Source organism: Oncorhynchus mykiss, chromosome 12, assembly GCF_013265735.2.
Source record: "Oncorhynchus mykiss isolate Arlee chromosome 12, USDA_OmykA_1.1, whole genome shotgun sequence".
NCBI lineage: Eukaryota > Metazoa > Chordata > Actinopteri > Salmoniformes > Salmonidae > Oncorhynchus > Oncorhynchus mykiss.
In genome coordinates this window covers 44,756,083-44,771,053 of record NC_048576.1, presented here as the reverse complement: position 1 = coordinate 44,771,053, position 14,971 = coordinate 44,756,083, and the positions used below count along the sequence as shown (strand labels likewise).

General features: G+C 42.5%; 2 protein-coding genes across 3 annotated transcripts in view; both read right to left on the bottom strand.

Moving 5' to 3' along the window:
* The window catches only part of rsf1b.1 (remodeling and spacing factor 1b, tandem duplicate 1), a 46,120-nt gene extending 45,443 nt beyond the window's left edge, over positions 1 to 677 (bottom strand). The window contains exon 1 of one of the 2 annotated variants that reach the window (XM_036937635.1): positions 455 to 677. In XM_036937635.1, coding sequence (XP_036793530.1) covers positions 455 to 605 — 151 coding nt within the window. In that variant the 5' untranslated portion in view covers positions 606 to 677. The remainder of the gene's footprint in view (positions 1 to 454) is intronic. The other variant, XM_021623878.2, reaches the window with a different exon arrangement.
* Positions 678 to 3,585: 2,908 nt separating this feature from the next.
* On the bottom strand, positions 3,586 to 13,014 carry LOC110537664 (40S ribosomal protein S3). The gene is made up of 6 exons (XM_021623877.2): positions 12,867 to 13,014; positions 12,076 to 12,206; positions 11,779 to 11,872; positions 11,416 to 11,510; positions 9,967 to 10,154; positions 3,586 to 4,178 (listed from the first exon to the last, which is right to left on the bottom strand). The coding sequence occupies exons 1-6, from the start codon at positions 12,909 to 12,911 to the stop codon at positions 3,979 to 3,981; spliced, it is 753 nt and encodes a 250-aa protein (XP_021479552.1). The 5' UTR covers positions 12,912 to 13,014; the 3' UTR covers positions 3,586 to 3,978.
* Between the last annotated feature and the right edge of the window lie 1,957 nt (positions 13,015 to 14,971).

The window sequence follows — 14,971 nt, the reverse complement described above, 5'->3', positions numbered from 1 at the left end:
CGAACCACAGCAAAAATATTACTTAACGGTAAATACAAATGGACAATTGTCCGTATCACAACATACGTCATAACCCGAAGAACAGGTGTGCCCCATACTTTCAAATGTTAACAGCAATTAATCTTTGTGCAAAAGCTCAAAGCAGTTTCTGTAGGATGTGATATCGTGCAATTCGGTCCATGGCAGATAAAGGCTGGAAAATCCAATCATTTTAAAATCAGCAAATTACACCGAAGTCTTTCAGTCTTTGAAAAGTTCGGAGTTAAACTGTGCAAAAACAAAGTATCTGACTCACCGGGGATCTTTCGTATGAATTTGGGACAGCAAAAATGCATAGAAAACGTTTGGAAAACACACAATAACAACTAGCTAGCTGGGACAAACGACACAGAACACTATGCAATGGTGTGGAGTCGCACGTCCCCCACAGCAGCTCGCGCTTTTCAAACTATACCTGAAGATGTGTCTTGGAGATATCTCTCCAACTGCGGAAATGTGAGCTCCGGTAGATCCAGCAAAGCTCCATAACGCTCTAGAAAAGAGCATATCACGGCGTAGCTTGGGCACAAATCGGAGAAACCCACCGATGGAGCCGAGGCAGCCATCTTTTCCAATGGTGGAGCAGCAGACTCGAAAAGCTCGGAGGACCAATGATTGCCCACAATTCACCGCGAAAAAGAAAATAGCAGCCCAGAGGTCTTTGCGGTAAAAAGTAAAATTACTAATGTAAAGAGTATGCGCGGGGAATGATCCTTCAGTGATAATTTAGGCACTGATGAAGGTGTTAACAGTTTCACATTCTTCCATAGTTAGGCAATTTAGCCCCAAAGAAATACATGGTAAGTCTGCCATACAGTGGCTCGGACGCAGCTGCCATTTTGTAGCTTGAATAACTTCTACAATGTGATACACTGCCTGCCTATTGACAAGTATCAATTCATCCACTTATAACGCCACGAACAATCAATCAGTGGGGATAAAAGTACCGGAGCACCATAGAAAATGGCAAAAAAAAAAATGAAAGTCACCAAGTAAAATACTACTCGAGTTAGTCTAAAAGTATTTGCTTTTAAATATACTTATGTATCAAAAGTAAACGTATAAATAAATTTCAAATACCTTATAAAAAGCACACCAGATGGCATCGTCTTTTTTTTTTTTTTTTTTTACAGATAGCCAGGGGCATGCTCCAACACTCAGGAATAATTGAAAACAAAGTATGTCTTTAGTGAGATAAGGGGCAGTAGGGATGTTATCTTGATAAATGTGTGATTTAGGCAATTTTCCTGACCTGCTAAGCATTCAAAATTCAACGAGTACTTTTGGGTGTCAGGGAAAACGTATGGAGCAAAAAGTACGTTATTTTCTTTAGGAATGTAGTTAAGTAAAAGTTGTCAAAAAATAAATAGTGAAGTACAGATAAAAAAAAAATACTTCGTTTTTTGGGATAACTTATTTGTCCGTTGGATGAGTCTCCACAGCAAAAATATAATTTTGGGAAAACTATAGAATTATAGATTCAAAGCTTAACCACCATGCAAAGCTGTCTTTCACCCAACTAAAACATGATTTTGCTAATGATTTAGAAGTCAATTACACTGGTTTTTCGAATGCAATGAGTGATGGTAAATACTGACACAGGTAATGTAACAAAAGTATGTGGACATCCCTTTAAAATGAGTGGATTCGGCCATTTCAGCCACACCCGTTGCTGACAGGTGTATAAAATCCAGCACAACCACGCACTCTATAGACAGACATTTGCAGTAGAATGGCCTTACTGAACAGTTTAGTGACTTTCAATATGGCAGTCATAGGATGCCTTTCCAACAAGTCAGTTTGTAAAATATCTGCCCTGCCCCCTTCAACTGTAAGTGCTGCTATTGTGAAGTGGAAATGTATAGGAGCAACAAAGGCTCAGCCACAAAGTGGCAGGCCACACAAACTCACAGAACTGAACCGCCAAGTGCTGAAATGCATGAAAATAGTCTGTCCTCAGTTGCAACACTCACTACCGAGTTCGAAACTGCCTCTGGAAGCAACGTCAGCACAAGAACTGTTCGTCGGGAGCTTCCATGGGAGAGCAGCCGCACACAAGCCCAAGATCACCATGCCAAGTTTCGGCTGGAGTGTTATAAAAGTTCACCTCCATTGGACTCTGGAGCAGTGGAAACGAGTTCTCTGGAGTTATGAATCACGCTTCACCATCCGGCAGTCCCGACGGACCAATCTAGGTTTGGTTGATGCCATGAGAACGCTACCCGATCGGAGGCATAATGGTCTGGGGCTGTTTTTTCATGGTTCGGGTTAGGCCCCTTACTTCCAGTGAAGGGAAATCTTAATGCTACAGTATTCATACATACTAGATGATTCTGTGCTTACAACTTCTTGGCAACAGTTTGGGGAAGGCCCTTTCCTGTTGCAGCATGACACAGCTCCCATGCACAAAGCGAGGTCCATACAGAAATGGTTTGTTGAGATCAGTGTGGAAGAACTTGACTGGCCTGCACAGAGCCCTGAACTCAATCCCATCGAACACCTTTGGGATGAATTGGAACGCCGACCGCGAGAAAGGCCTAATTGACCTTACCAACAACGACGAGACAGCCTACAGGGAGGAGGTGAGGGCCCTCGGAGTGTGGTGTCAGGAAAATAACCTCACACTCAACGTCAACAAAACAAAGGAGATGATTGTGGACTTCAGGAAACAGCAGAGGGAACACCCCCCTATCCACATCGATGGAACAGTAGTGGAGAGGGTAGCAAGTTTGAAGTTCCTCGGCATACACATCACAGACAAACTGAATTGGTCCACTCACACAGACAGCATCGTGAAGAAGGCGCAGCAGCGCCTCTTCAACCTCAGGAGGCTGAAGAAATTTGGTTTGTCACCAAAAGCACTCAAACTTCTACAGATGCACAATCGAGAGCATCCTGGCGGGCTGTATCACCGCCTGGTACGGCAACTGCTCCGCCCACAATCGTAAGGCTCTCCAGAGGGTAGTGAGGTCTGCACAACGCATCACCGGGGGCATTGTCGGAACTAGAAGCACAAGCATTTCGCTACACTCGCATTAACATCTGCTAACCATGTGTATGTGACAAATAAAATTTGATTTGACCAACAGTGCCTGACCTCACTAATGCTCTTGTTGCTGAATGGAAGCAAGTCCCCACAGCAATGTTCCAACACCTAGTGGAAAGCCTTCCCAGAAGAGTGAAGGCTGTTGTAGCAGCAAAAGGGGGGACCAACTCCATATTAATACCCATGATTTTGGCATGAGCAGTTGTCCATACTTTGTCATACAAAATGTTCCAGATACATTTTTTTTTTTACATTACTCATGCAATTCACACAGCCACTTGTTAAATTGCTAACTTAACCACCATTATGACAAATTAAGTAAAAGTAACAGTTTGGCAATAGGTTGCAACTACATTCTAGATGCTCTGGGGTGGGTATCAAGATACCCAAAGTGACTTTAAAAGGCAACGGCTCAGTTTTAAAGCAAGCATTGTGTAACTTCCCATAGTGAAAGGCAATTTGGTCAAATCATTTCAAAGAAAACATTTACAGACACTTACTATTTTTAAAATTATTTTTATCAACAATTGAAAAAAGGTATTTGGAGAATTTCCAGATGACTCATGAAGACCTGTTAAATTATTATTTTTTTTAATAGGGAAAATTAGATCAGACATTTTGCTACCTTAACCTTTTTAGCACTCCCTTTAGGCTATGCTAACAAAATGCATAGATTTATGTCAACGGGCGACGTGGTGTCTGAAACCAAGCGTCCCTGCCAGCTGTGGGATGCAGACAGACCGAGATAGTAGGAAACAGGGTTTCTGTGTTCAGGGGGAACGACAAAGCAGCACTGTGCAAGCTGTACTGGAACTTATCCTGCCTTTTTAACACTTCGCTAAACCTGCCTTACACTGGGAAAATTGTGACTCTGGTTTGGGGCTCCCTCATGGTTATGCTGTAGGGACAGGTGTCGCAGGTGCGACGGCAGCGGCCTCCGGCTTGGCTCCCTTCTGCTCTGAGATGGGGGTTGAAGGGACCTGCTCGTCCTTGGGTTCCACGATGCTCACGTGGTCGGGGAGAGGCTTCTTGGGGCCGATCTTACCGCTGGGATCCCAGGGCAGCATGATCTTCACCTTGATCCCCAGCACACCTTTGGACAGGCAGAACAGATTGCACCTCAAATATGACACCATTTCACCACTTATCATTTCTGGTCCTGTTCCATAAGACGACAATTCGTCTTGATTAATGTTGTCACTATACAAACCTTGTACTAACGATACCAGGCCAATTATCACGATACCAAGCAGTATTGCGATACCATAGGGGGAAATCAGCAGCCTAGTGTCCTGTTCACCCCCCACAGACGCGTGTTCCCGGTTTCAGGATTCGTACACACAGTGGCAAGTCAAGTAAGGACTTTCAAGTACTAATATCTATTTTCAAGGACCATCAATTTGTAACAGTTAATATTATGTGATTGTTTCTAGTTGCCACCAGGTGGCAATATATTGCCACAACCTCATGGGGGAAAAACAGTATTCATCACTACCTTACAAGTTCCACTAAATAATACGATGTTTCACTACATGAGTGTTAAGTCAGTACTAATGATTTTGTAATTTGAGTAATGAGGAGCAGAGTTGAGACATGCCTACTGGTGAACACATTTCCTATTCACAATTCCAGCTGAATGACTGTTTTTATTGGGTATTTGGGAATCTACTAATTAATAGTTACAGAAAAACATCTTGCGTCCGACTGCAGCTTTAGTGTTGCTAGTTGGGAAAGAGCGGGTGGCTTGTGTGAGGGGAAAATGGCATGCGAACAGCCACCAGAACAGCAGGGACATGGCTGCCGCTTGATAAAGCAGAATATCGCGGGCGCCCCGCCCTGTAAATAGAGCTATTGGCAACAAAGCTGGAGGTTGTTGCAGAGAAGTGTGGGGTGATTGGGTCCAGTGATGTATGGGGTGGTAAAAAAAGGTGGGTAAACTATACGGAACAAAAATATAAGACGCAACGTGTAAAGTGTTGGTCCAATGTTTTCAGAGCTGAAATTAGAGATCCCAGAAATGTTCCATACCCACAAAAGGTAGGATTAAATCTACATTTGCCTAGCATTTTAGCTATCGATGTGACGTTGCCAGGCAGGTACAGTCAGTTCTGTACCTGCCTGGCTGAGTGGATGGGATGAGCGAGCTCACCTGGCAACCACAGCATGAAACACGTGAGGAAATAAAACTCAGTAGTCTGCCTGGAAATTAATTTGTAAAACAAATACATTTTTCTAATATTTTTCATGAACATATTTGTTCTCTCATTTTAATCCAAGTACTTTTCAAGTAACAACTTGAGAAAATGTCTGATTTAAAGTATTCCAATACTTTAATTTCTGAGTCCCAAATTCAAGCACTCTAAGCACCTTGTGCAAACCCTGCGTTTTCTAAACGTTCTACGTATGTCCTACGCAAAAAGCGGTCAAAGTCACACCTATTCAATACAACACATTCAATTTAACTTCACTGTTCAGTGTATAGTAGAATGGCTGATTTGCTCATATCTGCAAAGGCCTACCTGTGATTTGGTTGGAGGAATATACATGCATAATGAGCTGCATGTCATTGTGGCAGTAAGGGTAAAACACTGCATGAAACGTTCTTTACTCTTCAGTTAACAAAATACCCTCTCCCGCCCTTCCTCACACTCTCCCACAAACACACGCACATTGCTCACAGCTTAAAACATTAGGCACCAAACAGAATTTAAGGAGCAAAAGAAAGATTGATTTTGTATATACAGTGGGGCAAAAAAGTATTTTGTCAGCCACCAATTGTGCAAGTTCTCCCACTTAAAAAGATGAGGCCTGTAATTTTCATCATAGGTACACTTCAACTACGACAGACAAAATGAGAAAAAAAATCCAGAAAATCACATTGTAGTATTTTTAATGAATTTATTTGCAAATGGTGGAAAATAAGTATTTTGTCAATAAAAGTTCCTCAAAACTTTGTTATATACCCTTTGTTGGCAATGACAGAGGTCAAACGTTTTCTGTAAGTCTTCACAAGGTTTTCACACACTGTTGCTGGTATTTTGGCCCATTCCTCCTTGCAGATCTCCTCTAGAGCAGTGATGTTTTGGGGCTGTTGCTGGGCAACACAGACTTTCAACTCCCTCCAAAGATTTTCTATGGGGTTGAGATCTGGAGACTGGCTAGGCCACTCCAGGACCTTGAAATGCTTCTTACGAAGCCACTCCTTCGTTGCCCGGGCAGTGTGTTTGGGATCATTGTCATGCTGAAAGGACCAGCCACGTTTCATCTTCAATGCCCTTGCTGATGGACAGAGGTTTTCACTCAAAATCTCACGATACATGGCCCCATTCATTCTTTCCTTTACACGGATCAGTCGTCCTGGTCCCTTGGCAGAAAAACAGCCCCAAAGCATGATGTTTCCACCCACATGCTTCACAGTAGCTATGGTGTTCTTTGGATGCAACTCAGTATTCTTTGTCCTCCAAACACGACGAGTTGAGTTACCAAAAAGTTATATTTTGGTTTCATCTGACCATATGACATTCTCCCAATCTTCTTCTGGATCATCCAAATGCTCTCTAGCAACTTCAGACAGGCCTGGACATGTACTGGCTTAAGCAGGGGGACACGCCTGGCACTGCAGGATTTGAGTCCCTGGTGGCGTAGTGTGTAGGCTTTGTTACTTTCGTCCCAGCTCTCTGCAGGTCATTCACTAGGTCCCCCCATGTGGTTCTGGGATTTTTGCTCACCGTTCTTGTGATCATTTTGACTCCACGGGGTGAGATCTTGCGTGGAGCCCCAGATCGAGGGAGATTATCAGTGGTCTTGTATGTCTTCCATTTCCTAATAATTGCTCCCACAGTTGATTTCTTCAAACCAAGCTGCTTACCTATTGCAGATTCAGTCTTCCCAGCCTGGTGCAGGTCTACAATTTTGTTTCTGGTGTCCTTTGACAGCTCTTTGGTCTTGGCCATAGTGGAGTTTGGAGTGTGACTGTTTGAGGTTGTTATCAGTATAAAAGACACCTGTCCACAAGTTCAAACAGGTGCCATTAATACAGGTAATGACTGGAGGACAAGAGGAGCCTCTTAAAGAAGAAGTTACAGGTCTGTGAGAGCCAGAAATCTTGCTTGTAGGTGACCAAATACTTATCTTCCACCATAAATTGCGAATAAATTCATTAAAAATCCTACAATGTGATTTTCTGGATTTTTTTCTAATTTTGTCTGTGATTGAAGTGTACCTATGATGAACATTACAGGCCTCATCTTTTTAAGTGGGAGAACTTGCACAATTGGTGGCTGACTAAATACTTTTTTGCCCCACTGTAGTTCAGGCTTACATTAGCCCTATATGAAACCTTCCTTTGAAGCACATCTCATGAGTTTCCTACCCTTTTCTTCCTGTGCTAATCAAATTTGCTGTTAAGTTACCAGGTTGTTAGCTAGCTAGGCAAACTGACTGTTTGCTGTTGGTTGTTATCAAACCAATAATTTGCGACCCAGGATTAGTTTAAAACGGCCTGCTACATGGTTTGTGAAATTAAATATCACGCGAAACCCAATGGAAAGCACTAAAGGCATTTCCGGTAATAAGGGTCATGTTTTTAACCTTTTTGGCTAGAGACGAGCCATTTTCTATGCCTTCTCTGGCACTCAGAGGCTGCATGACAGTGAAATTATAAAATCTATTCAGACTGGCCTGTGCTCTTGGTTATAACAGGTGATGAATTTATACTATGTGTCAACATTGCTTGCTCTGCCTGCTGCTCCAATGTAACAAATCAAGACTCAATGGCGAATGGGGATGCAGACCCTAAGGCAAAATTATATTTTAAAAACTGATGGAGGAATAGATTATTATGAAGAGCAGACAGAGGGCAGCAGGTGAGTGAGGGCTGACGTGTTATGCGCATGAAAGTGATGTGGATATTATTGCACATGAACATACAAGAGACTAGAGCCATGGGCTTGCTCCTACCTATCTTTCTGATTTGGTCCTGCTGTACATACCTACACATACGCTAAGGTCACAAGACGCAGGCCTCCTAATTGTCCCTAGAATTTCTAAGCAAACAGCCGGAGGCAGGGCTTTCTCCTATAGAGCGCTGTTTTTATGGAATGGTCTGCCTACCCAAGTGAGACACAGACTCGGTCTCAACCTTTAAGTCTTTACTAAAGACTCATCTCTTCAGTGGGTCATATGATTGAGTGTAGTCTGACCCAGGAGTGTGAAGGTGAACGGAAAGGCTCTGGAGCAACAAACCGCCCTTGCTGTCTCTGCCTGGCTGGTTCCCCTCTTTCCACTGGGATTCTCTGCCTCTAACCCTATTACAGGGGCTGAGTCACTGGCTTACTGGTGCGCTTTCATGCTGTCCCTAGGAGGGGTGCGTCACTTGAGTGGGTTGAGTCACTGACGTGATCCTCCTGTCTGGGTTGGCGCCCCCCCTTGGGTTGTGCCGTGGCGGAGATCTTTGTGGGCTATACTCGGCCTTGTCTCAGGATGGTAAGTTGGTGGTTGAAGATATCCCTCTAGTGGTGTGGGGGCTGTGCTTTGGCAAAGTGGGTGGGGTTATATTCTTACTGTTTGGCCCTGTCCAGGGGTATCATCGGATGGGGCCACAGTGTCTCCTGACCCCTCGTGTCTCAGCCTCCAGTATTTATGCTGCAGTAGTTTATGTGTCGGGGGACCAGGGTCAGTTTGTTAAATCTGGAGGACTTCTCCTGTCTTATTCGGTGTCCTGTGTGAATTTAAGTATACTCTCTCTAATTCTCTCTCTCGGAGGACCTGAGCACTAGGACCATGCCTCAGGACTACCTGGCATGATGATTCCTTGCTGTCCCCAGTCCACCTGGCCGTGCTGCTGCTCCAGTTTCAACTGTTCTGCCTGCGGCTATGGAATCCTGGCCTGTTCACCGGACGTGCTACCTGTCCCAGATCTGCGGTTTTCAACTCTCTAGAGACAGCAGGAGTGGTAGAGATACTCTTAATGATCGGCTATGAAAAGCCAACTGACATTTACTCCTGAGGTGCTGATTTGCTGCACCCTTCGACAACTACTGTGATTATTATTATTTTACCATGCTGGTCATTTATGAATATTTGAACATCTTGGCCATGTTCTGTTATAATCTCCACCCAGCACAGCCAGAAGAGGACTGGCCACCCCTCATAGCCTGGTTTCTTCCCAGGTTTTGGCTTTTCTAGGGAGTTTTTCCTAGCCAACGTGCTTCTTCACCTGCATTGCATGCTGTTTGAGGTTTTAGGCTGGGTTTCTGTACAGCACTGAGATATCAGCTGATGTACAAAGGGCTCTATAAATAAATTTGATTTAGAGCCTGTTGCTTAAATGAAACAGACTTCATAACATGTTTATAACCGACGCCAGCAGGTTCTTTAAATCGGTAGGGCTGAAAAATGTGGTAGTATCATGAAACGGTACTACGGTATCTTAAAATTTTGGTAACATAAGTATCATGGCATTTTGGTATCGTGATACTACTGTGGTACCGGTATACTGTGCAACACTAGTCTTGACCTGGCCCACTTAATGCCCGATCCACACTATAGGGCCGATCCGAACCATATGGAGATAGCTTGGGTTATTTCTTCTCACTGTGTGCATCCCAATAATATTGCCTTTCTCTTGAAGTGTGCATTCATTGCCTACTTCCAAAAAAAAAGTTTCCACCATGTCTTATAGCAGTCATTTCCTTTCAAATCAGTTAAGGGAAGTAAACAAGCAAGCATTACACACTTTGGGACGAATAAGAGATCATTGGGACATTGCCACATTGGAACTGCTGGAATGGACAGCAACCACGGTGGATGCGTAAAGAGGCCAATCCAGACAGCTTGGGCCTATAGTGTGAATCAGGCATAAAACCCCAGGGTGACCTCACCTTGACGGAGCAGCACATGGCGGACAGCAGTGTCGACGTAGTAGTTAACGGGGTCTCCGCTGTGGATCATGAGGCCATCCACAAACTTCATAGATTTGGCCCTCTGACCCCTGAGCTTTCCAGAGACCACCACCTCGCAACCCTTGGATCCGCTCTCCATGATGAAGCGCAGGACACCATAGCAGGCTCTGCAACACCAAAACAAGCAGAATTAAAACATATATTCTTACAAGTCCCAGGTCTTCAACTCTGCGTGTGTAAAATATTGTAAAAGTTGATTGCGCTCAAACACTGGGATCTTCCAGTTTCAACTAACACCTAAAAGAATAACTGAAGTCACAAGAGGTATGCCATACCACTGCATCACTTCACTATCTTTTCAAGGTTTGACAGGATGGGTATTAAGAATGTCCATTGAAGTACTCATGAAAAATATTAATTTGCATTTTAAAAAGTGAAAAGGGGCGTAAAGCAAAAAGCTTACAGTACACAACTGAAAACAAAAAGGTAACATTTTCACAGCACTTGACATACTCCACAAACATCTTAGAGTTTGAAATGTTGCCAGTGCTTATACATTTTACCCGCTAAATAGTTGCATTAAAAAAATATATAGCAGGGATTTTTTGCCATTGAAATATTTGGCAGGTGCCAGTATAGTTGCATCTCCAAATTTAGAGCAGAGTAAAACATTTTTTTTTTTTTTAATGAACACAACTTCTCAGGATGAAAAACACTTTCAGTGGAAACTTAAAACCCCTAAAACCAGACTGAGCATGTATGAAAGATAAATGGACAATTTAAAAAAAAAATATATATAATCTTTGATAACTAACAATCAACAAAATACAAAACTAGTCAGGGAGAATTGAACATTCCAAAAGCAGTTAATTTAGCAGTATTGATTTAGTTAATTATGTTTGATCAAAAGAACACAGCATTAGCCGTAGAAAAATGCATAGAATTGCAGGACATCTTTAAAAGTGCAACATTTTCTCTCAGCTCCTTTGCAAAATGTGTAGAATTGCAGGAAAATTGCTTTAAAGCTGGAGAGAAAAAAATACTCAATCATTAACACTAACTGACAGTTGTGGCTACTTTGCATGATGTATTATTGTCTTTACCTTCTTGTCCTTGTGCCGTTGTCTGTGCCCAATTATGTTTGTACCATGTTGTGTTGCTGCCATGTTGTAGTCATGTTGTGTTGCTGCTATGCTGTTGTCTTAGGTCTCTCTTTTCATGATGTGTGTTTTGTCCTATATTTTTTTTATTTTAATTTATTTTTAATCCCAGCCCCCACCCCCGCAGGAGGCTTTTTGCCTTTTGGTAGGTTGTAAATAATAATTTGTTCTCAACTGACTTGCCTAGTTAAATAAAAAAGTAACTAATACAAACCTTTAAGTACTAACCATAGTTAGTACGACAAACCACTGGGCAAAAAATCCTCACCTGCGGACAGCCAGACCCCCAAGAAGCTTGTAGCGCAGGGACTCTGCCTGGGCGATGGCGCACAGACCACGAGTAGCAACCTTCTCAGCATACAGCTGATGGCAAGAAAAACAGACAAGGACAGTTATATAACCACACTCACAGTATGTTGTAAACTTTCACAGAGTAGAAAGTGTTTAGGGGACCAGATGACAATGATAGAATTTCTGGTAGTATTTGACAAGGAATGAGCCACAAGCAAATATTAACTTTATAGTCATCCACCACCCCTAAAATATGATACTGAAGCAATGAAAACAAAAAAGTAGAGATCTATCATGCCCATAACATGACAATGGGTGTCTGAAACCAAGCCTCCCTTACCTCAACACTGCCCTCTGGGAAGCCAAACCTCTTCTGCACCACTGCAGTCAGCTCACGGATACGACGCCCCTTCTCGCCAAGAACGTTTTGTGTCCTGGAGAAAGAGTATTTGGTCTGTTGGCACCTCAACAGTTTGAGTCAATTCACTGGCTCGCAACAGCAGTGTTCAGGCATGTAGCTGGACATGCACAACCAACTGTGGATTCATCTTGACAGACTACTTTTGAGGTCAAAACATCTGACAGGCATTGATTTGGACTAGTCCTGTGGTTTTGATCTCCAGGTTTTTGGACTCACCTGGTAGCCAGGATGATGATTTCAGTCCTGGTTGGGGTGACACGAACCTCCACACCGGAGTAGCCATCCTCAGCGAGCTCTCTGGTGAGGAACTCGTTCAGTTCAGCTTTGAAGATGCCATCAGCGACAAACTGTAAAAATATGAAGACAGGAGTGTGAGTGAGGTAATCAGCAAGTAATTTGGCAGGGCCCGTTTGAAATACAGCATCCTGGCTGCTCATTGCAACAATCAGTAGACTTACCAAGGACACGTCTAACCAAAGTAACGATTGGAATGTAACATGTACACTTCGATCACATTAGAAAATACAGTTTAACTCTCCTGGTCGAACCGAGAAAACCCCATCTATCCGGAGGCAACTTATTTTACCGACGCACACATTATCTGGCATCACGGTGACATGTTGTTGTTTTATGGAAAACTGGCATAGTAATATTGTACGAACTAAACTTGCATGGCCAGGAGAATACCCTGCAGGTTGGGGATTGATTGACATTTTGAAGCTGTAGATAAGGTACCAGTGGGTTAGCAAAGTAACTAGTTAGTTAACATTTTTAGAAAACTACACTGGTCAATGAAGAATAGATTTAAACACTACAGTATGGGATCATGTGCGCGTGCTGCCTAGCATGCTAGGTCACCAGCCGTAGCTTTAAATTTTTTTAAAAACTTCGGAAAATTGTACATCTAATCACTGGACATGTTACCGCAGTAACTAACTACTTAACTATAAGGGTGTTTTCTATATATGTGAACTGAAATCTCTAAAACTAAAGAAATCGGTACGAACCTTCCTCTTCTTAGATATTTGCACTGCCATCTTTGGACGTGTCATAGACCGGAAAGACTGTTCCTGCTACCCGGAAATAACCATATGCTATTGTTTTCATTTAAACGCATGCACATTCCCAGATTCCTCACTGCGTTAGATAGAATAGCTGAAATACGTACACAATGTAATTGATCTGGAATGTTATACAATTCTATTTCTGTCAAGTAGTGTACGTTTTAGTTTGTCTGTTTTAGCTCTGTTGTCTTTGGTTTTGCCCCAACACTACACAACAGATTCAAACACAGCTGAAAGTATATATATTTTTAAACAGCAAAGCTAAAACTAACAAACTAAAACGTACACTACTTGACGGAAATAAATATAATGGTATAACATTCCAGATCAATTACAATTTGTACGTATTTAAGCTATTCTACCTAAACACACGCTTAAGGTGTGTTTACTGTGAAAGGAAGACACAAATGTTAGCTAACATGCAGACGTTAGCATGCCACTAGAACAGGAGTGGGCAACTCCAATAAGGCCCTCGGGGACTGGTTTCACACTCGGGGACTGGTTTTCTCCATCCCTAGCAAACACAGCTGATTAATCAAATTGCATTCTAAACTAAAGATCATGATTAGGTGATTATTGGAGTCAGGTGTGTAAACTGTGGCACCAATCAGGCCCTCGAGGATGGAATTGCCCACCCCTGCACAAGAACAAACTCAACAACAACGGAACAAAGTTGGATTGTATTAGCTGGCTAGCAACTGTTGGGTTTGTGTGGTCCAAACCTATTTGCATACTGTCAAGGCAGGGATTCACTAATCAAGGTTTGATCATTTGAATATGTTGTGTAGTGTTGGGGAAAAAACAAAATGCGCACCATTGGTGTCCTGAGGACCGAGTTTGGGAAATATGAGTTAAAATGTTGGGTTGACAGTCACTGGATTAGGGTTCAAGTCCCGGTCGAGGCTACCCCCCGAATGTTCTAGAATATACTTAAATTGGTTTCATTGACCCATTTAACTGCAACATTTTTAGCTACAATTTCTGAGTCTGTTGGAGAGGATCAGCTTGAGCAAAGTGAGGAGTAAAATCACTGATCTACAAATAGTATTCTCTGCCAAATAATAGGCTTTATGTCATTAAGATTTTTGGCCCTCCCAGTTTTATCATTGCAATTTGTAAAAAAAAATATCAATAAAATGGTGTGCTTTCGGGCCATGAGGATGCCTCCGAGCGGTCGGGTAGGCTGTGTGAAGGCAAAGCTTCTGGAAGCCTGGCTGGACTAGCACAGGAGAGTTGAGCATAGTTCAGTGTGTATGTGTTGTTCTTTTTCACCAAGTTGTAAAAGAGAGCATAGCAGAAAGTGGCTACTCTTCAGTTGACTGATGTAGCTGGGAAGGTAACGGCTGTTTAACTTCACAGAAAAAAAACTAAACAAGTGTTTACTTGTAGTGCTGAGTTAGTATTATAACTGACATGTAATGTTGTCTAATGTTTCATCCATTCTCGGCTGAGGTGAATGAATAGGCTACCAGAGTGAGGACAGACACTTTTAGGAATAAACCTGGTGAGTGAAAAACTTAAATAGCCCACCCGATATCTTATGCTGCTGCTATACAACTTTGTATGCATTGATGTTATTTACAAAGTTTTTGGAACAGATTCCTGTTGGAACGTTACACAAATTATACCCACCCCCTCAATCACACTAACGTTAGACCTGAATCAAACAATGAAACCATCAGCCAAACGTTTGAAGATATTCTGACGTTTTTTCAGTGCAATATGAGTTTTATTGGTCAGTATGGCAAATGTAACGTTATTGATCTGTCAGTTTCCCTAACTAAATCCCTACTTTTCACAGTGATACAGTAACAAACAGCTCAAATGTTATAGGTTTCACTGTCATGGTGCACAGTAGAGGTCACTGTCAGGATGCACGGGACAGCAACACTTGCTATGTTTTGCGTAGGCCTATAGGATATAGCTTACCTTTTAGGAGGACGATTTGTTAGCAGAGACAAATAAATGGGTAAATGATACTTCTTAAAAAAGAAAAAGGAGCAACGCTTGCTCACCATAGTAGCCTAACCTGTGTGGCGGATTTAGGT